General features: G+C 39.7%; 1 protein-coding gene across 2 annotated transcripts in view; it reads left to right on the forward strand.

The window, feature by feature from the left end:
- Nucleotides 1-27,540, forward strand: part of DCHS2 (dachsous cadherin-related 2) — a 315,935-nt gene that overhangs the window by 126,927 nt on the left and 161,468 nt on the right. For both annotated transcript variants that reach the window (XM_086346222.1, XM_086346221.1), the window contains exon 2: nucleotides 637-828. In XM_086346222.1, coding sequence (XP_086202348.1) covers nucleotides 637-828 — 192 coding nt within the window. The remainder of the gene's footprint in view (nucleotides 1-636; nucleotides 829-27,540) is intronic.

The raw sequence follows: 27,540 nt of genomic DNA on the forward strand, positions 1-27,540 counted from the left end.
AGTGCTAAGCTCATCACTTGAAGTGTTTGAGAATGAGTGGGAATCCACAAGTTATCAGGTGGTGAGCATCTAGATTTAAACCCTTGAGATTGGATGAGATCATTTAGGCATAGTGAGTGGAATAAGAAGGCAAATGGACCAAGAAACTCAAACTTTCAGAGAGGACATAAAAGTACAGGAATGGGCAAAGGAGACTGAAAAGGAGACCTTAAAAAGGGAGGGTGAGAGTGAAGGTGTATCGTCACAGAACGTAAGGGAAGAGAGAGAAAACCACGCCTACATTTTGGCCACCTGATGTGAAGAGCTGGCTCATGAGAAAAGACCCTGATGCTGGGAAAGATTGAAGGCAGGAGGAGAAGGGGACAACAGAGGACGAGATGGTTGGATGGCATCACCGACTCAATGGACGTGAGTTTGAGCAAGCTCCAGGAAATGGTGAAGCACAGGGAAGCCTGGCATGCTGTGGTCCATGGGGTCACAAAGAGTTGAACAAGACTGAGTGACTGAACAATAACAGCACTTTGTGAATAGCTATGTGGACCACTTGGTTGTGCACATTAGGATGGTGATTTGTAGTCCATTGAAAGGTCATGCTGACATTCCTCTTTCCTCACTGATCAACCTTCTGTCTCCTAGGTAAAAGCCTCCGATGCAGATGCAGGACTCTATGGCTTTGTTGAGTATTTTCTTTATGCTGGATTCCAAAGCTACGAAGCACCTCAAGCATTCCAGATAGACCCACATGATGGGCGCATCTGTGTTTCTCAAGACACTGACAGGGAAAGAGATCCAGCCACCTATGATCTCTTGGTGAAAGCTAAGGATGGGGTAAGTCTTTATCTGTGAAATTTTACACACACTCAAAAGTGAACCACTGTGTGTGCATTTGAGAGTACCAAGGATTAACAATCAACAACTGGCCAATCTTGTTTTATAAATCACTACCTCTTTCCTTTGCTGGAGTGTTTGGAAGCAGACACCAGACATATTATTTCATTTGTAAATAATTCAGTAATAGCTCTAATGAATAATGACTTTTAAAAACACAACTACACTACAGTACATTCGCAGTAATTCTTTATCTAATGTATATTCCATTTTAAATTTACTGGATTACAAAAAAAGATTACAAACTTTTAATAGTTGGCATGTTTTAATCAAGATCCAAATTAGTCCACGAATGAATTTGATTGCTATATTTCTTAAATTTCAACGTGTAACAGTCAGCCCTCCACCTAGTCCCCCCTACCTTTTCTCCTACAGTAGTTATTTTTGGAAAAAATCTGATCAATTGGCCTATAAAATTTCCATATTCTAAATAAGGTTGATTGCATCATTGAGATTCATTTAATTTTTTCTTTTATCACAGTTTCTATAAAATGGTATTTTGAGCTAGAGACTGATGAACTTTGGCTTTATTCAGGTGGTGCTCTGTGCTTCTTATTGCATCAGCAGGCACATGCCATTATTTCACTAGGGGTTTCAGTGGGGCAAGTTTTGAATTCTGTTATTTTTTGCATTTATTATCTGAAATTCTTCAGTTAAAAAGAATGTTCTCTCATCAACTATTTGATTGGCCTGAAGTATAATTCTTCAAGAAAGGCAGGATAATGCTTATTTCACTTTATTTTACCAGTTTTTTTAAATGAGTCAATGCATTGACTATCTTCAAACATTACTGATGATTTTTTTCTTACTTTGATTATAAATTCTTGTTTTGTTTTTTTTTTTTTTTTGTATGTTTGATGTGTTTCATTCATTGTTTTGGTAAAGAATCCACCAGCAATGCAGGAGGGTCCAGTTCGATTTCTGGGTTGGGTAGAAGCCAGCCCAGAAGAAGGGATAGGCTACCCACTCCAATATTATTGGGCTTCTCTGGTGACTCAGACAGTAAAGAATCTGCCTGCAAGGCAGGAGACCTGGTTTCGATCCCTGGGTTGGGAAGACCCAGGAGGAATATCTTCTGGAGGAAGTCATGACAACCTACTCTGGTATTCTTGCCTGGAAAATCCCTGTGGATAGAGGTACCTGGTGGGCTACAGTCCACAGGATCACAAAGAGTTGGACAAGACTGAGTGACTGAAGCACAGCACAGTACATACATTGCTGACTTGTTCCTTTCTAAAGTGAAAGTGAAAGTCACTCAGTCGTGTCCGACTCACTGTGATCCCACGGACTATACAGTCCATGATTCTCTAGGCCAGAATACTGGAGTGGGTAGCCATTCCCTTGACCATTGTCTGAGCCATGACGGAAACCCTAAGATCTATAGGGGCACCTTTGATTTGGCTCTTATGTCTTTTTCGGGTGAACTTTTAAACTAACATATAAAGTACATACAGAAGATTGCACAGATCATTAACTTTACAGTTCAATGGATTTTTTGCAAAATGAAAGCATATGCGTAGAAGCCCCTCTCTTGGCCCCTTACTGTGACCATCCCTCCTGCCTTTTAAAGATAATCTCTATTGATTTCTACCACCAAACATTACCTGTTTTTAAGCTTTCAGTGAATGATTTCATACAGTATGTGTTTTTATTGTTTATTTTGCAGGATATGTGAACATCACTCATGCGATTGTATGTAGCAGTAGTTCATTCATTCTCATTGGTTTATAGTATTATTTTATGTAAATTTACAATAGTTTTTATCTGTTTTGTAATTGATGGAATCCATTTTAGGCTTTGGCAGGTGGGATTTCTATTCACTGTTATACATGTAATTTATTGAACAAAAGTAAGCATTTGTATTGGCCATATATTTAACATGGAGTTACTACATCATCAGAAAATCAAGTAACTTTTTAAAATAGTTTTATCAATTTATACTCCCACGAATTTCATTTGTTCCATATCCTCCCCAACGTTTGATATTTAGTGTCATGTTAGTGATAGCAGTTCTGTACCTGCGTGGTGGTAGTCACATTGGGGTGTGCATTTCCTTGATAACTAATGAATTAATATATTTAATTTTCATTTATAAAATTATAAATGAAAATTTTTATTTATTTTTCATATATTTGTTGGCTATTTCTATAACTGGTTTTGTGAAGTGTCTAATTCTTTACCCATTTTCTCTTATACTATTGACTTCTTTGTTATTGATTTGTATGAATTCTTTAAATTTCTGGCATGCAAACCCTTTGTTAGATACATTAATGCATCCATTTTCTACAATTCTGTGACTTGCCTCTTTTTTTCCTTAATAGAGTTTTTTGAGGAATAATAATTCTTAATTCCAATGTAACTCAGCTTATCCATTTGTTTCCCTTTACAGCCAGTACTTTTTTCTGCCCCTTTAAGAAGTATTTGCTTATATTAGGGACATTAAGGGCTTCCCTAGTGGCTCAAACTGTAAAGAATCTGCCTGCAATGCCAGATACTCGAGTTAGATCCCTGGGTCAGGAAGATCCCCTGGAGGAGGAAACGGCTACCCACTCCAGTATCCTTGCCTGGAGAATACCTTTGACAGAGGAGACTGGCCGGCCATGGTCCATAGGGTCACAAAGGGTTGGACACGACTGAAGTGACTTAGCACAGTGCATAGGACTTTAAGATATTTTCTTTCAAAGATTTAATTGTTTTAACTTTTGCACTTATTATTTCAGTCTCGTGGGAGGAGGTTTCATGTTTTCCCAGTGTGGATACTCGGTTGGCACAGCACCATTTGCTGAAATGGTCAGTCTTTCCTCACTGTGTGCAGTGTCACCTCTGTCATAAATGACGTGATTATATATGTGTGTCTACTTCTGGACACCCGGTTTTTTTTTTAATTGTCTCCCTTTGTACTAGCTATATATTCTCTTGGTTATTTAGCTTTATAATATGTCATGATATCATGTATTTTTTTAGCTTTGTCCATTTTCAAGATTGCTTTGGTTGTCCCTGATCATTCTACATTTTAAAGTACATTTTAGGTATAACTTGTTCAATTTTCCATTACAGTGCAACAAAGATAGCCTTCTATATGCATTATTCTATGCATTCCCTTTACATAGTCTGTTTTAGAGACTTTTCCTAAATTTTTTTATCTGCTTTATACCCACTTATGTAGATCAGTACTGCTAATACCTTTCTGGTCTAATTTTTTAAATTACTGGGAGAAGCTACCTACCTAAGACATGAATTGATGGAACAAATGAGTCTAAATTTATTACAAGTATTTTCATCATAGGGGATTGAATGCAAAAGTAGGAAGTCAAGAGATACCTGGAGTAACAGGCAAGTTTGGCCATGGAGTACAAAATGAAGCAGGGTCAAGGCTAACAGAGTTTTGTCAAGAGAGTCCCCTGGTCAGAGCAAACGCCCCCTTCAACAACACAAAAGATGACTCTACACATAGACATCATTATATGGTCAATACTGATATCAAACTGATTACATTCTTTGCAGCCCAAGATGGAGAAGCTCTATACAGTCAGCAAAAATAATAGCTGGTGCTGACTGTGATCCAGATCATGAGCCCCTTATTGCAAAATTCAGGCTTAAATTGAAGAAAGTAGGGAAAACCACTAGGCTATTCAGGTATGACCTAAATCAAACCCCTTATTATTATGCAGTACAGGTGATGAATAGATTCAAGGTATTACATCTGGTAGACAGAGTGCCTGAAAAACTATGGATGGAGGTTCATAACGTTGTACAGGAGGCAGTGAGCAAAACCACCCCCCCCCAAAAAAAAAAAGTAATGCAAGAAGGCAAAGTTGTTGTCTGAGAAGTCTTTATGAATTCCTGAGAAAAGAAGAAAAGCCAAAGGCAAGGATGAAGGGAAAGATATACCCAACTGAATGCAGGGTTACAGAGAACAGCAAGGAGAGATTAGAAGGCCTTCTTAACTGAACAATGCAAAGAAATAGAGAAAAAGAATAGAATGGGAAAGACTAGAAATCTCTTCAAGAAATTTGGAGATATCAAGGCAAAATTTCATACAAGGATGGGCACAATAAAGGACAGAAATGGCAAGGACCAAATAGAAGCAGAAGAGATTAAGAAGAAGTAGTAGGAATACATAGAAGAACTGTACAAAAAAAAAGTCTTTATGAACTGGATCATGACGATAACGTGGTCACTTATGTAGAGCCAGACATCTTAGACTGTGAAGCCAAGTGGGACTTAAGAACCATTATTATGAACAAAGCTAGTGGAGATGATGGAATTCCGGCTGGATTACTTAAAATCCTAAAAGATGATGCTGTTAAAGTGATGTGTCAGCAAATTTGAAAAACTCAGCTGGGCCACAGGTCTGGAAAAGGTCAGTTTTCATTCCAACCTCAAAAAAGGGCAGTGCCAAAGAATGTTCAAACTACTGTGCAGCTGTGCTCATTTCACGTGTTAGTAAGTTATGCTAAAATCCTTCAAGCTAGGCTTCAGCAGTGCATGAACTATGAACTAGGTTTAGAAAAGGCAGAGGAGCCATGGATCAAATTGCCAACATTGGCTGGATCATAGGGTAAGCAAGGGAATTCTAGAAAAACATCTACTTCTGCCTCGTTGATGATGCTAAATCTTTTGACTGTGTGTATCACAACAAATTGGAAAATTCTTAACGAAATGGGAATACCAGACCATCTTACCTCAGTTCAGTCACTCAGTCATGTCCAACTCTTTGCAACCCCATGGACTGCAGCATGCCAGGCTTCCCTGTCCAGCACCAACTCATGGAGTTTACTCAAACTCATGTCCATTGAGTCAGTGATGCCATCCAACCATCTCATCTCTGGCATCCCCTTCTCCTCCTGTCTTCAGTCTTTCCCAGCATCAGGGTCTTTTCCAATGAGTCAGTTCTTCGAATCAGGTGGCCAAAGTATTGGAGCTTCAGCTTCACCATCTGTCCTTCCAATGAATATTCAGGACTGATTTCCTTTAGGATTAACTGGTTTGATCTCCTTCCAGTCCAGGGGACTCTCAAGAGTCTTCTCCAACACCATTTTACCTGTGTCCTGAGAATCCTGTATGCAGGTCACGAAGCAAAGTGAACTGGGCATGGAATAACTGAGTGGTTCAGAATTGGCAAAGGAGTATAGCAAAGCTATCTATTGTCACCCTGCTTATTTAAGTTCTATCATGTGAAATGCTGGGCTTTATGAATCACAAGCTGGAATCAAGATTGCCGTGAGAAATGTCAACAACCCCAGATACGCACATTATACCACTCTAGAGGCAGAAAGTGAAAAGTGCCTCTTGATAGGGTGAAAGAGGAGAGTGAAAAATCTGGGTTAAAACTCAACATTAAAAAAACTAAGATGAAGGCATCCAGTCCCATCGCATCATGTCAAATAGATGGGGAAAAAGTGTCAACAGTGGCAGGTTTGTTTTTTTAGCTCCAAAGTCACCACGTATGGTGACTGCAGCCATGAAATTAGAAGACACTTACTCCTTGGAAAGAAAGCTATGATAAACCCAGACAGCATACTAAAAAGCAGAGACATCACTTTGCTGACAAAGTCATATAGTCAAAACTATGATTTGCCCAGTAGTCATGTATGAATGTGAGAGTTAGACCATAGAGAAGGCTGTGTGCCAAAGAATTGATGCTTTTGAATTGTGGTGCTAGAGAAGACTCTTCAGAGTCCCTTGGAATGCAAGGAGAACTAGTCAAGCCTAAAGGAAACTAACCCTGAGTGTTCATTGGAAGGACTGATGCTGAAGCTGAAGCTCCAATACTTTGGCCACCCGCTGTGAAGAGCTGACTCATTGGAAAAGACCTGATGCTGGGAAAGATTGAAAGCGATAGGATAAGGGGGCAGCAGAAGATGAGATGGTTAGATAGCATTACTGGTTCAATGGACATGAACTTGGGCAAACTCCAGGAGATAGTGAGGGACAGGGAGGCCTGATGTGCTGCAGTCCATGGGGTCTCAAAGAGTCCGACACGAGTTAGTGACTTAACAATGAGCAACAACATTCATGAAGAAACTAACTTGAAGCAAAGTGATTTAACTCAATAAAAGTACCGTGGTCTATGTGTTTAGAATTTACCAACCCCTGTATATGTGGTTTCAGGAATGTTTTGCTTCTATGTTAGAAAAGCAGCGGAAAACAAAAACAATAGTAGACAGAGGAGTTTAGATTAAGTCTATGTGATTATTTACGCCTCAGTATATGCATATAGAAATATTTACCCAAGCCTTCAGAAATATATTATTAATAGACTTTGTGACAGTTGTAAAAGGCATCCTAGGACTAAATAACCAATTTAAATCCAATGCTGCAGTAGTTGACATCTGTTTCTAATTAGTTGGTTATCTAAATAGAAGTAGGATCACTTGATGCCAGAAATTTTTTACTGCCAAAAAAAGGAGTGCATCAATTAGGAACATTGGCAGTAGAATAAAAAAAAAATCAATCTAGATTTTAATTTAAACCTCCTTGCCTATTTCTTTCTGCTTCCATATTGAACCCTACTCTACACACTTACTCTATGAAGAATGCTTTCTTTCCCTCTCAGCTCACCAATCTCTATTGCAACATTCAAGTTCCTCTTTAACCACACCATCCCTCCATAGAGCTTTCCCAGACTGAACAAAAGAGACGCTTCCTTTCTCCAGTTATAAAAGGTATTTGATTTTCAGGATAACTAAGAAAGTGTATAAAACCATATAGAAGCTTTTGCTAGTTTTTAAAAATCAAAGAAGAGACATTCTTCAAGTTCAAGATATCTACGGTCTATATGTTTGTGTTCCCCTCAAATTCTTATTTTGAAATCCTAAAACCCAAGGTGATATTAAGAGATGGAGCCTTTGGGAGGTAATTAGGTAATGGAGGTGGAGCCCTCATGAATGGAATTAATGCCCTTGTGAAAGAAGCCCGAGAGAACTCCTCAGCATCTCTGCTGTCTGAGGACACAGCAAGAAGTCTTGGGCTTCACCAGAAACCAGCCATGTTGGCACCCTAATCGCAGACTTCTAGCCTTCAGAACTGTAAGAAATAAAGTTCTATTGTTTATAAGCCATCCCTCTATGGGATTTTGTTATAGACAATGGTGTATGTGAGTATTCTGTACAATGTTGTATGTATATATTCCTCTATAAAAACTCTTTGTTTTATAGACGGAAAACCCTCCCAACACAGTACAACACACTCTTGTTTTGTTGGGATAGAAACATCCTTCCTGTTGGGACTTCATCCTCTTGTTGAGGTGACATCCTAAGCCCAGCTCTGTTATAGATGGCACCTGGTCTGCACCCTTCCTGGCTTAATATAGATTTTATTATTCTTCATATATGAGTAAGGAGATGGCCGCCATTGAAAAGAGTTTATTATACTCACAGATCCCAAGAGGAGGGGCATGCCACATCATGAGAGGGAGTGTACACAGTGTATGCACGATGGGAGGCACTGGGGCCAATCAGGAAGCAGAGGAAAGAGGAAAACTTTGGGCAAGGGTCTTTGTTGTGGTTTCGGAGGGAAGGAATGGGAGAGGCAGAATAAGCAGGCTTAAGATTGGCTGGATTGAATAGTTTCAGTAGCCTGGGGCATAAAGGCTGTCTCCAGTCACCTGGTACCTGGCTAGGGGGTGATTAGGACAGTTGATTATGGGGTGATTAGGGCAGGTGATGGGGCTTCTCAGGTAGCCTATGATAAAGAATCTGTCTGCCAATGAAGGAGTTAGCAGAGAAAGTGATTATAGGGTGATCAGCCCAGAGTGTAGAGAGCCAGTACAGGAGGCGGTTGAGAGTGTTGTTTACATTGGAAAGGCACACTTGCCTGATCCTGGCAGCCCCTCCAGGACAATCAAGGCCCCAGATGTCAAAGCATCAGGATACAGAAAAAGAAGATGCAGCCAGTGCAGACTTTTCCCAGAAAGTACGTCAAAGGGCTGACGAGAACCCTGGTAGGTAGCAGAATACACAGAATTAAATCTTTGCAGCTACCTTGTCTCGCTCCAATGTCTTGGAAGTAACATCCAAAGGTATGGAGGGAATTCACTACTCAGTTTAACTTCTGACCCATTGTAGCATCTTAAATCATCAGAGAAAGTTTTTGTCATGGCTTGTGGGCTGCTCTCAGCATTTTCTTCTCCTTTGTGTCAAGTCCCAGGTTCCCCAGCAAGATTCACTCAGTATTTCTCAGTCCTGGGCAGAGTCACCCTCCTCCCCACTTTCCTCTCTGTTGTCATCATCTCCCTCATCTTTACTTCTTCCTTCTGAGTCCCGTATCTCATCCCCCTTCTCTTCCAAATCTACTTCAGATGCTCTTTGTTTTTGGATCTATCTCCGCTGTCTTCCATTCTTCCATCTTGTGGAGACCAAGGAAGTGCAAGTCTGAGGGTGAAGTGGTGGTCACCTGCTTCAAACAAGCCCCGTAAGCCTAGAGCAGCCCATGCGTCAGGGCCAGCATGATGTGGAAGCGAGGACTTGGCTCCATCAGAGGCCACTGGCTTCTTCTGAACTCTCTTCCTCCTGCCCTTTGCCTGGGACAGAGGGCACTTCTTCAGTGGTGATCATGATCTCATCCTCTGCATCCACAACTTTCAGCCCTCCCAGGGCTCCTGGATGATGCTTCCCCACTTTCCTGCTTGTTATCACCTTTGCATTTCACTTTTTTAAAATTAAAGTTGTTACAATATTGCTTCTGTTTTGTTTTGGGTTTTTGATTATAAGACATGAGGCGTCACAGCTCTCTGACCAGGGATCAACACCATACCCCCTGCATTGGAAGATGAAGTTTTAACCACTGGACCTCCAGAGACATCCCTGGGTTTCACTTTCTTTTTTTTCTGCCTCACTTTACTTTTTTTTTTCTCTAACCCAGATCCCTTCAGCAGTCCCACAAACCAGTGGTTCATCCCAGTGTCAGCAAAGCACAGGTCAACAAAGTAGACACCCGTCAGGCTCTCTTTCTCTTCCTCACCACAGACACCCCAACACCCAAGGGGCATTGGCTGATAGTTCAGGCCACACCTGTCTAAACACTGACTATCGGAGTGAGTGAGCTCTTCTCCCTGACAGGAAATCCAGGTCTGTATCCATTTGCCTTTTCTTCTTTCCTTAGACTTCCTTGGATTTTATTTGAATGCAGGATGTGTTGGTACCCCTTGTTGAAGTCTTCCAGTAGCCTCCACAGACAATCACCATCCCCTGAGGGGTGATGGACATTTGGCAGCCTGGCCTGGGCGTGGCCCGGTTCCCTCATGGCAACAGCTTCCTCATGTGAACATGCCTGGGTTAAAGGCATGTATGTCATTGTCTCAGATGTCTCTTGTACTGTTGTGGAAGCCACCAAGAAGAGTTAGCTGTGTCTTCCAGGCTCCCACCTGATATTGCCTTGACCTAAAGGACCTCCTGATGATTTGACTTGCTCCCAGGTCTTGATTACCAAATGCAGGACCCAGAGATCTGTGTGGTGAATAGGGTCATTTCATCTTTCTCGGGATGGGCAGAGAACAATATATTCAACACTGCTGAGTGGGGGATTATGATATTTCTACTATATGAGTCTTTCTAGCATCTAGCATCTAAAAATGGGCTACCAGAGCCTCAGAGTCTCCTCCTTCCTCAGCACCTGGACACCTTCTTCTCCATCTTGGTGGCCATTCTCTCCTTCTTGTCCATCACATGTGTCTGCAATGGCAGGGGACCCCTGAGGGAGCTGCACACTTAACCTGCCTGGAAGCAGGTCCTCTTGGGGGCAGACCTGCTGATATATTTTTAAAGACAAATTTTAGAAAAGTCTTCCCTCACCCCCAAATCATAGCCTTTAAACAGCTTCCTAATTTCACCTTGTTTGGACCTAAAACTGTCTCCAATTTTCCTTGTGTTTGCCTCAGAATATATATGAGCAAGCAGCGTGTGTGTGTGTGTGTGTGTGTGTGTACACACTTTGGTGTGAAGTATTTACTCTGCTGTCAGTGTAATCTTTGTCAGTTTCTTCTGAGATGAACTGTGTGTATCTGTAGGGTGAAGTCTTCATCTGTCATCATCACTCTGCAATATCTGCCCACAGCACAAGTTATTAATCAAAACAGTTGGTAAAGATGAAGATATCAAGGTTGATAATGACTTAGTAGACTGTCCCATAAAAGCCATCTAGCTTGAATCTGAAAAATTAATGAACTCAGGCGAGATATTTTAATCTAAGATGTTGGATTCTGGGCAATAATGAATTTATTTAAAACAATGAACTGCACCTTGCCAAAGGCCTTTAACTTACAGAATTACCTTGGTAATCTATAGTTTTTCCTCTGATCCTTTCTCTTTCTAATATATGTCCTGAAAGCTCTTTGGAAGAAATTGCTGAGAACCCATTTGCCTGTTGTTGCTAAGAGATATCTATTCATCAGTAGAAGAATTTTTCTTATACCTGGATGTTCTGGGCTTCTTCTCTGTTTATCCCTATGATGACTGTCACTATTTTTAAACTCAATCACTTCCTCTATTCTACCCATAGTACTTCTGAAATAGGCTATTTTTTTCTGCTACAGTTGTGGCTATTTACCTCGTACACAGAAGTCAGAAGGATGCTATAAAACTACGTAATGAAAATAAGTAATTGGATTACACTACAAGTCAAGTGATTTTTCACAGTAATTGAATTATTCCATATTTATATCTAACTCCTGTTTCCTTTTAGAATTCACTGTTAGCAATGAATGTTTCTTTTTTTGGTGTGTATGTTTATTAATATTCTATCTCTGTTTTTTTGACATCTCAAATACTGTAGCTGAAATATGTGTTTGAGATAAAGCTATTTCAACTCTATCTCACCACTCCAGGCTTAGGGGATGGTTGTCTCAGACTAGCAATACAGAAAGTAAATTGACTTAGCCCTTCACCATTATATATATTCATGATAAATATTGACTATTGAAGTTGTACTACAGACTTTGTGTGAAAAGCAAATAAATCTCTAGAAGCAAACTTGCTGAGTAAAAGGCCATACTCATTTTTTCCCCTTTTCCCTCAGCTGTATTGACATGCAATTAATAAATTGAAATCATATATATTTAAAGTATACAGCATGGTATTTTTGATTATATGTATACATTATGAAATGATGGCCACAATTAAGATAATTAACAGATCCATCATCAAACATAGTGAGTGGTGAGAACCCTTAAGATAAACTCTCAGCAAATTTCAAGTATACTATACAATACAGTATTATTAACTATAATCATCATGCTGTGCATTAGATCTCCAGAATTCATTCATTCTGCATGACTGAAACTTAGGACATGTTCATTTTAATTTTGACAGATTGTATTATCTCATTTTCCAAGTGTTTATTCTTGTCATATATTTCATTGATCACCACCCCTTCCCAATTTCAGGAATAAACCACTGCTCAGTTGCCCACATTTTCTAGCTCAGTTGTCTGAATCATATCTCAAAATGCTTGCCTGCCATTGTTTAATACAGTACCAGGATTCATCTCAAAATGTCTTAAATACCAATTTACCTCATTCTTATCTCTAGAAGTTTAAGCTTCCCAGCCATCCATCATCTGTCTTCTCATCTCCATGCTGTTCTGTTCTCCCTTTAGTTCAGACCAGTCTCCTACTCATTCTCTGTTCACCCTTTAACTCAGACCAGTCTTCTACCGCACGCTCTGGAACTCCTGGCCCGTCATTTAGCAAATTCCCTTATGCTCTCAGTCTGACCTCTGACAGCACCTTCATCTTCTTGCTCTGGTCAAAACAGTCATCCCTCAAGGATACTGACTCCTCCCTGATCTCTCAGAGAAGCTATATTCCACTAATCACAAGCCAGGATTAAGGTGCTGAGGCAGGTGCCCTCCCGTTGCCCACAGCAGCATCAAACCATTCCTATCCCTTTCATTCTTCAACACCAAATCTTTTGGAAGTTTACATTGTCAGACTGCACCACGGACACTGCTTGTTGCTGCTGTCATGTTCCAAACCTCTTTGTCACCAAGGACTTTTACATCTTACTCAGTTTTCCTCTCTACTGTTGTTCCCTCCTGGAAACGTTACTGTCCATTATTTTTTTTTTTTAACAATCTGACCCCAAAAACCTCTCAGTTCCTTGACTTTCCGGTTTCCAACCTCTGAAACCTTGATTTCAAGCATGCAGTATTCTGATAGACGTTCTAATATTTCCGTTCACTCACATAGCATCTCCATACCCATAGATAACTCTTCTCCTGTTCAGATCACTAGTTTAAAGTCACTCAGCTGCGAATTCCCTTTCGTTCTGTTGCTCCATAGAACTTTTCAAGTAAAACCCCAGCCCTATATCAACCTGACTCTGCCTTTTCTGTACTTGCCTAAGCAGCTGGACATGGAGAAAAATAACATACATGCTTGAGAGAGACCTTACCTTTCTGCCAGCTATCAGCTCACATCTTGTGCCCTCTTTCCTGTTAGCATAGTACAGATTTCCCTGTTTGCATCGAAAGCAAGTCCCTCTGCTGATCAGGCTCCCAACCGTTCCAGCTGTCTTAAGGATTTCACTTCTATAATGATTTTCTCAAATTCAACTGAATGTCTCCCGTAAGCATATAAGGCATAATAATGGTCTCCATCTTTGGAAAAAAGCCTTCTTTTAGTTTCATGTACTTTTTGAGAAAACCATTTTCTTCCTCTTCTATCTTTCACAGTGTGTGCTTGCTAAGTTGCTTCAGTAGTGTCTGACTCTGTGAGACCCTCTGTAGCCTACCAGGCTCCCCTGTCCATGAGATTCTCCAGGCAAGAATACTGAAGTGGGTTGCCATTTCCTTCTCCAGGGGATCTTCCAGACTCAAAATCTGAGTCTCTTTTGTCTCCTGCATTGGCAGGTGAGTTCTTTACCACTAGCGCCAGCTGGGAAGCCCACAGTAGAGTTACTTAAAATAGTTGTCTGTTTCCTCACTTTTCAGTCTTTCTTTGATCCTTCTTTCCATCCCTCCCCTCTAATAAAACTGCTTTTATGAGTGTGATTTACACTCTGACACATCCTCAGATTATTTCTATATTTTCATTTTGTTTAGCTTCTCAAAGGACTTGAAATTGTTCTTTGAACACTGCTTTTCTTGGCTCTGGTGACACCATGGCTCACTGTTTTTTTTTTTTTTTTCTTAACAAACTGGACCTTCAGTTCCCTTCACCTTTGCTCATTGAGTTATGAACTATAGACTCTAATGCACTGGCAAGGGAAAGAGCAGCCCAGAAAATGCTAAGAGATATGAAAGATTAATACTAATATCCTACCATTCAGGAGCCCCAGAGGCAAACACAGAGCATGGGGAGTAGACAGTAGCCAAAACAGAGAAACAGCAGACATTCTCCATATCCACTGATGGCCCCAGACAACCCTCCTGTGCCCAGTGTTATATGCTTTCAAGTCTGGTGCTTTCCCCAAATACTCCCAACTTTCAGAGCCCTTCTTGTGAGAATTGAGATTCAGGTAGATTGGTTAAGAGTCTCTTATCATAATTTTCAAACTTAAATGATCAAAATTATATCAAAGTGAATCACAATTTGTCGGTGGAAAGAGAAAGGATAGACAAAGTTAAAAATTAAAATTAAATATACATGGAATTTATGGGGTGTATCAGTTACCTATTGCTGTGTAACAAGTTATTCCCACATTTAGCTGAGATAAAGCTATTTCAACTCTGTGTCACCACTCCAGGCTTAGGGGAACATTGTCTCAGACTAGCAATATGGAAAGTAAATTGCCTTCAGTTCAGTTCAGTTTAGTCGCTCAGTTGTGTCCGACTCTTTGCGACCCCATCAAACACAGCACACCAAGCCTCCCTGTCCATCACCAACTCCCGGAGTTCACCCAGACTCACGTCCATCGAGTCAGTGATGCCATCCAGCCATCTCATCCTCTGTCGTCTCCTTCTCCTCCTACCCCCAATCCCTCCCACCATCAGAGTCTTTTCCAATGAGTCAACTCTTCGCATGAGGTGGCCAAAGTACTGGAGTTTCATCTTAAGCATCATTCCTTCCAAAGAAATCCCAGGGCTGATCTCCTTCAGAATGGACTGGTTGGATCTCCTTGCAGTCCAAGGGACTCTCAAGAGTCTTCTCCAACACCACAGTTCAAAAGCATCAATTCTTCGGCACTCAGCCTTCTTCACAGTCCACCTCTCACATCCATACATGACCACAGGAAAAACCATAGCCTTGACTAGATGGATCTTTGTTGGCAAAGTAATGTCTCTGCTTTTGAATATGCTATCTAGGTTGGTCATAACCTTCCTTCCAAGGAGTAAGTGTCTTTTAATTTCATGGCTGCAGTCACCATCTTCAGTGATTTTAGAGCCCCCCAAAATAAAGTCTGACACTGTTTCCACTGTTTCCCCATCTGTTTCCCATGAAGTGATGGGACCAGATGCCATGATTCTTAGTTTTTTGAATGTTGAGCTTTAAGCCAACTTTTTCAATCTCCACTTTCAGCCCTTCACTATTATATATGTTCATGATAAATGTTGTCTATTGAAGTTGTACTACAGGTTAAATGATACACATTTAATATGTCATGCAGTTTCTAAGGGCCAGGAATCTGGAAGCAGCTTATTTGGGCAGTTCTGGACAGAGTCTCTCAGAGATTGCATGATCAGGGCAGTCTTGAGGATCTAGATAGAACTTTAGTTTCAGAGGATTGGGAGGTGAACACTTGAGGAGATAGAGAAAGTAAGCTTAGATGAGCATTCCCCACCTATGTTCTATGGCATTATTGCCTCCTGAGATGCTCCTTTCACTGAGAGTTCTGTGGTAAATAAGAGCGGAAAACACGTTAGAACTCACACCATTCCATAGAAACATGCCTTTGGAAGATTCTGTGAGAAATCCAGGGTCAGAGAATGTATTTGACTTGGTTAATTCACCATTTTCATAACTTTTTGACTAAGAAACCTCTTTGTTTACTTTTAAGATGCACCTTTTTATTGTCACCTCAGTTATCTTTTTCTTAAACCTAGATTTGATCATGTCCCTTCATTCATGGTGGCAATAATGTCCCAAGTGGGGGTTTAGGAGGAAAATGTGACAACTTTTAATTTCATCCTTATAAACTTTTTGTGTTGTTTTTAACATAAATAATACAGACAGTAAATGAATGCATAATTTATTAATAAATTTAATAAATAATAAATTATTTAAATCATAAAATTAATAAATTATTAACATATTTATTAATATGTATTCAAGCTGTGCACACCACATTTTTTACTGAATCTACAGATGTGCAGAATAAAGTCTATCCTCCTTAGCATTTAAATCAAGCTCCATGAATCTGTCCATCAAGGCTTTTCGTTAGATTTTTTCCATTTTCTCCCTCTCCCTCCAAGACATGCATCCTAAAATGTGACAGAGACTCTTTAAAAATGTTGTTATATTTTATAGGATGTTATTTTAACTTGAAATATCTGTTTTTTAATCCTTTCTTTTAACTTTTAAGAATTTATTTGAACAAAACTTGGTTCTAATGAGGAAGCATTCAAACAGAAGTAGCTGGGAATGCTCCACGGACAAGAGCGAGAGACAGACTTTGATGGAAAAGGTGCTGAAGGAGAGCAAGAAAGTGATTGGACTGGCCGTGGTGACTGGATTCTGATTTGGAATCTGAAAAGAGACTGCCCTTGAACCCCTTTGGGAGGGACCATAGTGAGTCCTCCTCACTCCCCAGATGTCTCAGGGACCACATCTCCCGATTAAAAAGGGCTTCTCGAGTCTCAGGACTGCATGCCCACTGGGTTGAAAGAGCCTTTTTGTTTGTGAGGACCTGTCTCAAGGGTCCCGAGGCTTCCCTCCATTCAGTGCTCACAGTGCATCTGCATCTGAGTAACAAGGATCCCCAGTCTTTTGTCTGCAGATCTGAAAGCTCTCAAGATGGAAACGTTTAAAAGCTCATTTGATGAGAAACCTGACTCAAACTCAAATGAGGCCATTTTTTAAAATTTATTTATTTTTTAATTGAAGGATGATTGCTTTACAGAATTTTGTTTTCTGTCAAACCTCAACATGAATCAGCCATAGGTATACATACATCCCTCCCTTTTGAACCTCCCTCCCATCTCCCTCCCCATCCCACCCCTCTAGGTCAATACAGAGCCCCTGTTTGAGTTTCCTGAGACATACAGCAATTTCCCATTGGCTATTGATTCTACTTATGGCAATGTAAGTTTCCATGTTACTCTCTCTATACATCTCACCCTCTCCTCCCCTCTCCCCATGTCCACAAGTCTATTCTCTATGTCTGTTTCTCCATTGCTGCCCTGCAAATAAATTCTTCAGTATCATTTTTCTAGATTCCATATATATGTGTTAATATATGATATTTATCTTTCTTTTTCTAATTTACTTCGCTGTGTATAATAGACTTGAGGTCCATCCACCTCATTAGAACTGATTCAAATGAGTTCCTTTTTATGGTTAATATTCCATTGTGTATATGTACCACAACTTCTTTATCCATTCATCTGTCGATGGACGTCTAGGTTTCTTCCATGTTCTAAGAGCTATTGTAAATAGTGCCACAATGAACAATGGGATACATGTGTCTGTTTCCTCAGGGTATATGCCTAGGTGGGAAATTCTGATGATGGACAGGGAGGCCTGGTGTGCTGCGATTCATGGGGTCGCAAAGAGTCGGACACAACTGAGCAACTGAACTGAACTGATGGTGGTTTTATTCCTAGTTTTTAAAGGAATCTCCGTACTGTCTTCCATAGTGACTGTATCAATTTACATTCTCACCAACTGTGCAAAAGTGTTTCTTTTACTCCACACCCTCTCCAGCATTTATTGTTTGTAGACTTTTTGATGATGGCCATTCTGATCAGTGTAAGGTGATATCACATTGTAGTTTTGATTTGCATTTCTCTAATAATGAGTGATGTTGAGCATCTTTTCATGCGTTTGTTAGCCATCTGTATGTCTTATTTGGAGAAATGTCTGCTTAGGTCTTTTTCCCACCTTTGGATTGGGTTGTTTGTTTTTCTGGTATTGAGTTGCGTGAGCTGCTTATATATTTTGGAAATTAATCCTTTGTCAGTTGTTTCCATTGCTATTATTTTCTCCCATTCTGAGGGTTTTCTTTTCACCTTGCTTATAGTTTCCTTTGCTGTAAGCTTTTAAGTTTGATCAAGTCCCACTTGTTTATTTTTGTTTTTATTTCCATTACTCAAGGAGGTGAGTAGAGAATCTTGCTTTGAGTTATATCATTGAGTGTTCTGCCTATGTTTTCCTAAAAGAGCTTTATAGTTTCTGGTCTTACATTTAGGTGTTTAATCCATTTTGAGTTTATCTTTGTGTATGATGATAGGAAGTGTTCTAATTTCATTCTTTTACATGTAGCTGTCCAATTTTCCCAGCACCATTTATTGAAGAGGCTGTCTTTGTCCCATTGTATATTCTTGCCTCCATTGTCAAAAATAATTTTCCCATAGGTGCATGGGTTTATTTCTGGGCTTCCTATCTTGTTCCATTGGTCTATATTTCTGTTTTTGTGCCAGTACCATACTGGCTTGATGAATGTAGCTTTGTAGTATAATCTCAAGTCAGGAAGGTTGATTCCTCCAGCTCCATTCTTCTTTCTCAAGACTGCTTTGGCTATTTGGGGTCTTTTGTGTTTCCATATGAATTGTGAAATTTTTTGTTCTAGTTCTGTGAAAAATGTCATTGGTAATAGATTGCATTTGATAGTATAGTCATTTTCACAATATTGGTTCTTCCTACCCAGGAACACAGACTATCTCTCCATCTGTTTATGTCATCTTCGATTTCTTTCATCAATCTTATAATTTTCTGTGGTCTTTTTTCTCCTTAGTAGTAGTAGTGTTAGTCGCTCAGTTGTATCCAACTCTTTGCGATCCCACAGACTGTAGCCTGCCAGGCACCTCTGTCCATGGGATTCTGCAGGAAAGAATACTGGAGTAGAGTGCCATTCCTTTCTCCAGAGGATTTTCCTGACCCAGGGATATAACCCAGGTCTCCTGCGTTTCAGGCAGATTCTTTACCATTTGAACTACTGGGAAGACCCTTTTGTCTCCTTAGGTAAGTTTATTCCTAGATATTTTATTCTTTGTATTGCAATGGTGAATGGGACTGATTCCTTAATTTCTCTTTCTGATTTTTCATTGTTAATATATAGAAATGCAAGTGATTTCTGTATATTGTTTTTATATCCTGAAACTTTGCTAAATTCACTGATTAGCTCTAGTAATTTTCTAATAGTATCTTTAGGGTTTTCTATGTACAGTATCATGTCATCTACAAACATTGAAAGCTTTGCTTCTTCTTTTCCAATCTGGATTCCTTTTATTTCTTTTTATTCTCTAATTGCTATAGCTAGGACTTCCAAAATTATGTTGAATAATAGTGGTGAAAGTGGACACCCTTGTCTTGTTCCCGATCTTGGGGGGAATGCTTTCAGTTTTTCACCATTGAGAATAATGTGTGCTGTAGGCTTGTCACATATGGCCTTTACTATGTGAAGGTAGGTTTCTTCTATGCCCATTTTTTGAAGAGTTTTAATAATAAAAGGGTGCTGAATTTTGTCAAAGGATTTTTCTGCATCTATTGAGATTGTTAATCTGGTGTATCACACTGATTGATATTTGTGTACTGAAGAATCCTTGCATCCTTGGAACAAACCCAACTTGATCATGGTATATGGGCTTTTTGATATGTTGCTGAATTCTGTTTCCTAAAATTGTGCTGAAGATTTTTGCATCTGTGTTCGTCAGTGATATTGGCCTGTAGTTTTCTTTTTTTGTGTTGTCTTTGTCTGGTTTTGGTATCAGGGTGATGGTGGCCTCATAGAATGAGTTTGGAAGTGTTTCTTTGTCTGCAGTTTTTTGAAAGAGTTTTAGAAGGAGAGGCATTAACTATTCTCTAAATGTTTGATAGAATTCTCCTGTGAAGCCATCTAGTTCTGGGCTTTTGTTTTTTGGGAGATTTTTGATCACAGCTTCCATTTCAGTGCTTGTAATTGGGTTGTTCATAATTTCTATTTCTTCCTGGTTCAGTTTTGGAAGATTGAATTTTTCTAAGAATCTGTCCATTTTTTCCAGGTTATCCATTTTATTGCCATATAGTTGTTCAGACTAGTCTCTTATAATCCTTTGTATTTCTGCATTGTCTTTTGTAACCTCTCCTTTTTCATTTCTAATTTTGTTGATTTGATTCTTCTCTCTTTTTTTCTTGATGAGTGTAGCTTCTGCTGCTGCTACTAAGTCATTTCAGTCATGTCTGACTCTGTGCGACCCCATAGACGGCAGCCCACCAGGCTCCCCCGTCCCTGGGATTCTCCAGGCAAGAACACTGGAGTGGGTTGCCATTTCCTTCTCCAATTCAGGAAAGTGAAAAGCGAAAGTGAAGTTGCTGAGTCACGTCCGACTCCTAGCGACTCCTAGCCTTCCAGGCTCCTCCGTCCATGGGATTTTCCAGGCAAGAGTACCGGAGTGGGGTGCCATTGCCTTCTCTGATGAGTGTAGCTAAGTGTTTGTTGATTTTGTTTATCTTCTCAAAGAAACAGCTTTTAGTTTTATTAATCTTTACTATTATTTCTCTCTCTTTTTTTTTCATTTGTTTCTGCTCCGATCTTCATGATTTATTTCCTTCTACTAATTTTTGGGGTTTTTTGTTCTCCTTTTCCCAGTTGTTTTAGGTGTAAAGTTGGGTTGTTTATTCAATGTTTTTCTTGTTTCTTGAGGTAGGATTGTATTGCTATAAACTTCCCTCTTAGAACTGCTTTTGCTGCATCCCATAGGATTTGAGTTGTCGTGTTTTCATTGTTATTTGTTTCTAAGAATTTTTTTATTTCACTTTTGATTTCTTTAGTAACCTATTGGTTATTGAGAAACCTTTTGTTTAATCTCCATGTGTTTGTGTTTTTTTTTTTTTTTTCTTGCAATTGATATCTAGTCTCATAGCATTGTGGTCGGAAAAGGTGCTTAATACAATTTTGATTTTCTTAAATTTACTGAGGTTTGATTGGTGACCCAAGATGTGGTCTATCCTGGAGAATGTTCTGTGTTCACTTGAGAAGAAGGTGTATTATTTAGTGTTTGGATGACTGTCCTGAAGACATCAATGAAGACCATCTCATCTAACGTATCATTTAAGACTTCTGTTTCCTTATTGATTTTCTGTTTTAATGATCTGTCCACTGATGTGAGTGGGGTGTTAAAGTCTCCTACTATTACTGTGTTATTGTCAGTTTCTCCCGTTGTGTCTGTCAGTGTTTGTCTTATGTATTGAGGTGCTCCTATGTTGGCTGCATAGATATTTACAATTTTTATGTCTTCCTCTTGGATTCATCCATTGATCATTATGTGGTGTCCTTATTTATCTCTTGTGATATTCTTTATTTAAGGTCTATTTTGGTTGATATGAGGATTGCTACTCAAGCTTTCTTTTGCTTCCCATTTGCATGGAATATATTTTTCCATCCTCTCACTTTCAGTCTATATGTGTCTTTATGTCTGAAGTGGGTTTCTTGTAGACAGCATATATATGGGTCTTGTTTTTGTATCCATTCAGCCAGTCTGTCTTTTGGTTGAAGCATTTAATCAGTTTACATTTAAAATAACTATTGATATATATGTTCCTATTGCCATTTTCTTAATTGTTTGAGGTTTGATTTTGTAGATCTTTTTCTTCTATTTCTAGACTTATAAGTCCCTTTGACATTTGTTGTAAAGCTGGTTTGGTGGTACTGAATTCTCTTAACTTTTGCTTGTCTGATAAGCTTTTGTTTTCTCCATTTTGTTTTCTCCATTTCTCCATTGAGAAATTCAAAATTTCTCAATTTTGAATAAGATCCTTTCCCAGTAGAGTAATCTTGGTTTTAGATTTTTCCCTTTCAGTACTTTAAATATATCCTACTTTTCCCTTCTGGCCTGCAGAGTTTCTGCTGAAAGATCAACTGTTAATCTTATAGGGTATCCCTTGTATGTTACTTGTTGCTTGTCCCTTGCTTCTTTTAATATTTTTTCTTTGTGTTTAATCTTTGTTAGTTTGATTAGTATATGTCTTGGCATGTTTCTCCTTGGGTTTATCCTGTATGAGACTCTTTGACCTCCTGAACTTGATTCAGTTGAGTTCAGTTGCTCAGTATGTCCGACTCTCTGTGACCCCATGAATCGCAGCACGCCAGGCCTCCCTGTCCATCATCAACTCCCAGAGATCACTCAGACTCACATCCATCGAGTCAGTGATGCCATCCAGCCATCTCATCCTCTGTCATCCCCTTCTCCTCCTGCCCCCAATCCCTCCCACCATCAGAGTCTTTTCCAATGAGTCAACTCTTCGCATGAGGTGGCCAAAGTACTGGAGTTTCAACTTTAGCATCATTCCTTCCAAAGAAATCCCAGGGCTGATGTCCTTCAGAATGGACTGCTTGGATCTCCTTGCAGTCCAAGGGACTCTCAAGAGTCTTCTCCAACACCACAGTTCAAAAGCATCAATTCTTCAGCACTCAGCCTTCTTCACAGTCCAACTCTCACATCCATACATGACCACTGGAAAAACCAAGCCTTGACTACACAGACCTTTGTTGGCAAAGTAATGTCTCTGCTTTTGAATATGCTATCTAGGTTGGTCATAACTTTCCTTCTAAGGAGTAAGCATCTTTTAATTTCATGGCTACAGTCACCATCTGCAGTGATTTTGGAGCCCCCAAAAATAAAGTCTGACACTGTTTCCACTGTTACCCCATCTATTTCCCATGAAGTGATGGGACTGGATGCCATGATCTTCGTTTTCTGAATGTTGAGCTTTAAGCCAACTTTTTCACTCTCCACTTTCACTTTCGTCAAGAGGCTTTTTAGTTCCTCTTCACTTTCTGCCATAAGGATGGTGTCATCTGCATATCTGAGGTTATTGATATTTCTCCCAGCAATCTTGATTCCAGCTTGTGTTTCTTCCAGCCCAGCATTTCTCATGATGTACTCTGCATAGAAGTTAAATAAGCAGGGTGACGATATACAGCCTTGATGTACTCCTTTTCCTATTTGGAACCAGTCTGTTGTTCCATGTCCAGTTCTCACTGTTGCTTCCTGACCTGCATACAGATTTCTCAAGAGGCAGGTCAGGTGGTCTGGTATTCCCATCTTTTTCAGAATTTTCCACAGTTTATTGTGATCCACACACTCAAAGGCTTTGGCATAGTCAATAAAGCAGAAATAGATGTTTTTCTGGAACTCTCTTGCTTTTTCCATGATCCAGTGAATGTTGGCAATTTGATTTCTGATTCCTCTGCCTTTTCTAAAACCAGCTTAAGCATCAGGAAGTTCATGGTTCACGTATTGCTGAAGCCTGGCTTGGAGAATTTTGAGCATTACTTTACTAGCATGTGAGATGAGTGCAATTGTGTGGTAGTTTGAGCATTCTTTGGCATTGCCTTTCTTTGGGATTGGAATGAAAACTGACCTTTTCCAGTCCTGTGGCCACTGCTGAGTTTTCCAAATTTGCTGGCATATTGAGTGCAGCATTTTCACAGCATCATCTTTTAGGATTTGAAATAGCTCAACTGGAATTCCATCACCTCCACTAGCTTTGTTCATAGTGATGCTTTCTAAGGCCCACTTGACTTCACATTCCAGGATGTCTGGCTCTAGGTGACTGATCACACCATCATGATTATCTTGGTCATGAAGATCTTTTTTGTACAGTTCTTCTGTGTATTCTTGCCACCTCTTCTTAATATCTTCTACTTCTGTTAGGTCCATACCATTTCTGTCCTTTATTGAGCCCATCTTTGCATGAAATGTTCCCTTGGTATCTCTAATTTTCTTGAAGAGATCTCTAGTCTTTCCCATTCTGTTGTTTTCCTCTATTTCTTTGCATTGATCGCTGAGGGAGGCTTTCTTATCTCTTCTTGCTATTCTTTGGAACTCTGCATTTAGATGCTTATATCTTTCCTTTTTTCTCCTTTTCTTTTCACTTCTCTTCTTTTCACAGCTATTTGTAAGGCTTCCCCAGACAGCCATTTTGCTTTTTTGCATTTCTTTTCCATGGGGATGGTCTTGATCCCTGTCTCCTGGACAATGTCACAAACCTCATTCCATAATTCATCAGGCACTTTATCTATCAGATCTAGGCCCTTAAATCTCTTTCTCACTTCCACTGTATAATCATAAGGGATTTGATTTAGGTCATACCTGAATGGTCTAGTGGTTTTCCCTACTTTCTTCAATTTAAGTCTGAATTTGGTGATAAGGAGTTCATGATCTGAGCCATAGTCAGCTCCTGGTCTTGTTTTTGTTGACTGTATAGAGCTTCTCCATCTTTGGCTGCAAAGAATATAATCAATATGATTACGGTATTGACCATCTGGTAATGTCCATAATGTCCATGTGTAGAGTCTTCTCTTGTGTTGTTGGAAGAAGGTGTTTGGACTTGATTGACTATTTCCTTTTCCATATTGGGAAAATTTTCAACTTTGATCTCTCCAAAAATTTTTCATACCCTTTCTTTTCCTCTTCTTCTTCTGGGACCCCTCTAATTTGAATGTTGGTGCATTTGATATTGTCCCAGAGGTCTCTGAGACTATCCTCAGTTATTTTCATTCTTTCATTTTATTCTGCTCTTTAGTAGTCATTTCCATTATTTTATCTTCCAGCTCAGGGATTCATTCTGCTTCAGATATTCTACTATTATTTTTTGTATCACCTTTACTATCATTATTCTGAATTCTTTTTCAGGTAGTTTGCCTAGTTTCTCTTAATTTATTTGGACTTCTGTGTTTCTCATTTGTTCCTTCATTTGTACAGTATTTCTCTGCCTTTTCGTTATTTTTTTTTAATCTTATTGTGTTTGAGGTTTCCTTTTCCCATGGTTAAAGGTTGAATTCTTTCTTCCTTTTGGTTGGTGCAGTGGTTTGTGTAAGCTTTGTATAACGTGAGATTTGTGATGAGGTTTTTTTTTTTTTCCTCTGATGTGCAAAGCTGAGTGAGGTGGTAATCATGCCTACTGATGATTTGGTTTTTATTTTTGTTTTGTTTGCTGTTTGGATGAGGCATCCTGCACAGGGTGCTACTGGTGGTTGGGTGATGCCAGGTCTTGTATTCAAGTGGTTCCCTTTGTGGAAGTTCTCACTATTTGATATTCCCTAGTGTTAGTTCTCTGGTAGTCTATGGTCTTGGAGTCAGTGCTCCCACTCCAAAGGCACTGGGGTTGATTTCTGTGTGAAGATGCTTTTCATCTTAGTACTCTGGTCCCCAGCAGTGAGAAAGGTACTAATGAGGCCAGGGAGGCACTCAGGAGAGCCCTCTACCGTCACCACCCTGCTCCTGGTGAGCTCACTCCCAGCACAGCTGGAGCTTGGGCCTCAGTCTGTTTGCTAAGGGTCAGGCACTCTGTTAAAAGCTTCTTTCTAAACATTATTTGTCCAACTGGAATCCCTTTTCAGGAAAGGTATATGTCCCCAGCATTTGTGAGATCCTTGAGGCTTTTCTTTAAAACTTGTAAATGTGTTTATTCATCAATTTTGCAGCAGAATATTAAGTTCCTGATTATGGGCCATCATTCCAGACTTCACCTAGATGCACTATATTTCTTTTATGAAACTTAAAAAATTCAGAATTTCAAGACAAATATATCTGGTCCCATGTATTTAGGATAAAGAGCCTGTAAAATTTTCTAATTGGTGGTGGTTAGCCATAATAAATGCATTCACACATATTATATCACTCCTTGCAACAACAGGCCTGCAAGGTGAGCAGGTGGCCCCACTTTGTGGAAGAGGCAGCTCAAAGTTGGGCCATCTTATGTTGTCGAAGCTGTGGTCCCAGAGGCAGGCAGGGCCAGATATTAGATCCAGATCTTCTGGCTCCAGATTGTTCCACTGTGCCACAGACCAAGCTGTACAGCATTTGTCTCATAAATGTTAAGTTCTTTGTAAACAGGGGCTCTGTTTTCCTTTTTCCTCTGAGACAAAATCCATGGTTGGCATTGCCTGTAATATGGTCTTTAAACATTCCTTCATGAAAGGTCGAATTTATATCATAGTAATACTTTAAAAGTCTCAAGTCATGGGGGCTTTGGGGACAAATGAATCTCCATTCCAGTTACAGATCTGCTGTTTATAGTCTCACTTACTTTGGACAAGTCACTTAGCCTCTTTGTGCTTTGGTTTCCTTATTGTAAAAATGGAGGGCCCCATAAAAGTCTTTAGAAAGTGAGATTATAACAGTTGAAGGAGAAAATATATGTAAAGCACACTTAACATTCACTCACAAATGGTTGTTATGACAGGAAAGTGTCCCCTGTTGACACATTTAATAGATAAAAATTAGATTCATAGAAAAGAAAACTGAGATCTATATGTAATACTGTTCCTGCGAGAAGATTCACTTATCTATAACAACAAGCTCTGATTTGTCCATCTAACATTTTGCTTGTTTTGGGTAGTGTGGCCTGATTTGGAGTCTTCGTGGACAGCCCAGTAATGAACATCTTTGTTCTTGAAGGCCTGAAGGTGGAGTGAGCCTCATTTCTTCACATGTTTGCCACTCTTTCATTTCTTCTCCTTCCTGCTTTCTTAGCCTCTCCCCACCTCAAACCTAAATGATTTCTTGATCTTGAGGAGAAATTTAAAAGGACAAGGGAAGGAAAGATAAAGGAAAAGCAAAACTGGGAAAGATTCCAGCTCGAAGAACCAGCAGGGCTTTGTGAGATGGGGTGCAGCCTTTCCCATCCGCAGCCCCTCACTCCACTCCACCCGGGACCCACGGGTTACTTCAGTTTACTGAAGACACAGCACCAGTCTAAATGTCAAGGACACAGACTAGATGGTACTGCCATTGTTTTTCTGTTTTTGTTTTAATTTTTTAAAATGTATTTTAGTTGGAGAATAATTACTTTACAATAGTGTGATGGTTTTTTGCCATACATCATTTTCATTTCTACTGTTCACTTCTTTTTTTCTTTTTTTATTCTATTGATATGCTGTTATGTTAATTGACTTTTTTTCTCATTGTGTCTACTGTATTCATTTAAAACTGGCATAGCCCTGGCGCTTTATTCAACTTAGAATATGGAAGATCACTATTTTTTATTCTTTCTCTGTTCTTTTTCAGTCCGCGGTGTTGGGTACATGGGCCCTCAGAGCATGAGAACGGTTTCTGAATTCACAGTCAGCTTCATCCCAAACAATAGTAAATGATGCGCTCTCTCTCGCGCCCTCCCTCATGCTCAGCACACGTTCCCTCCAGAGTCCACAGCCGTGGTCTCCCTTTGTCCTGTGCCAAAGCTGCTGCTTCACTGCCTTTGATTTTCCTTTTTGCTCACTGCCTCCTGCCACAGTGGGAGAGAGAGACAGAGACAGAATAGGAGAGAGAGAAGAGGATAAGTGAAGGAGAAAACCCAGGCTGCTGTGACTTACCAAGGACTTTTGCCTAAGATGAAAGTATCAAAGTATACCAGATAGAAATGGAAAATGGTGCTTTGAAGTAGGAACATATGTTTTCCTTTAGAAAAGTAAAAATTGCAGGGATTATTTTCTTCTATTGTGCTCTTTCCTGCTCCTTGTTTTTAGATGAAGGAAGCACACACACAAAGCCAGTATGGGATCCATCTCTCACTATTTTAGGCACTTGATTTCTTTTCTAATATGTGGAAAATTTTAAATCTCAAAATGAACC

This window comes from Bos grunniens, chromosome 17, assembly GCF_055505025.1.
Source record: "Bos grunniens cultivar Pamir isolate PY7600 chromosome 17, Bosgru_T2T1.0, whole genome shotgun sequence".
NCBI classification, from domain to species: domain Eukaryota; kingdom Metazoa; phylum Chordata; class Mammalia; order Artiodactyla; family Bovidae; genus Bos; species Bos grunniens.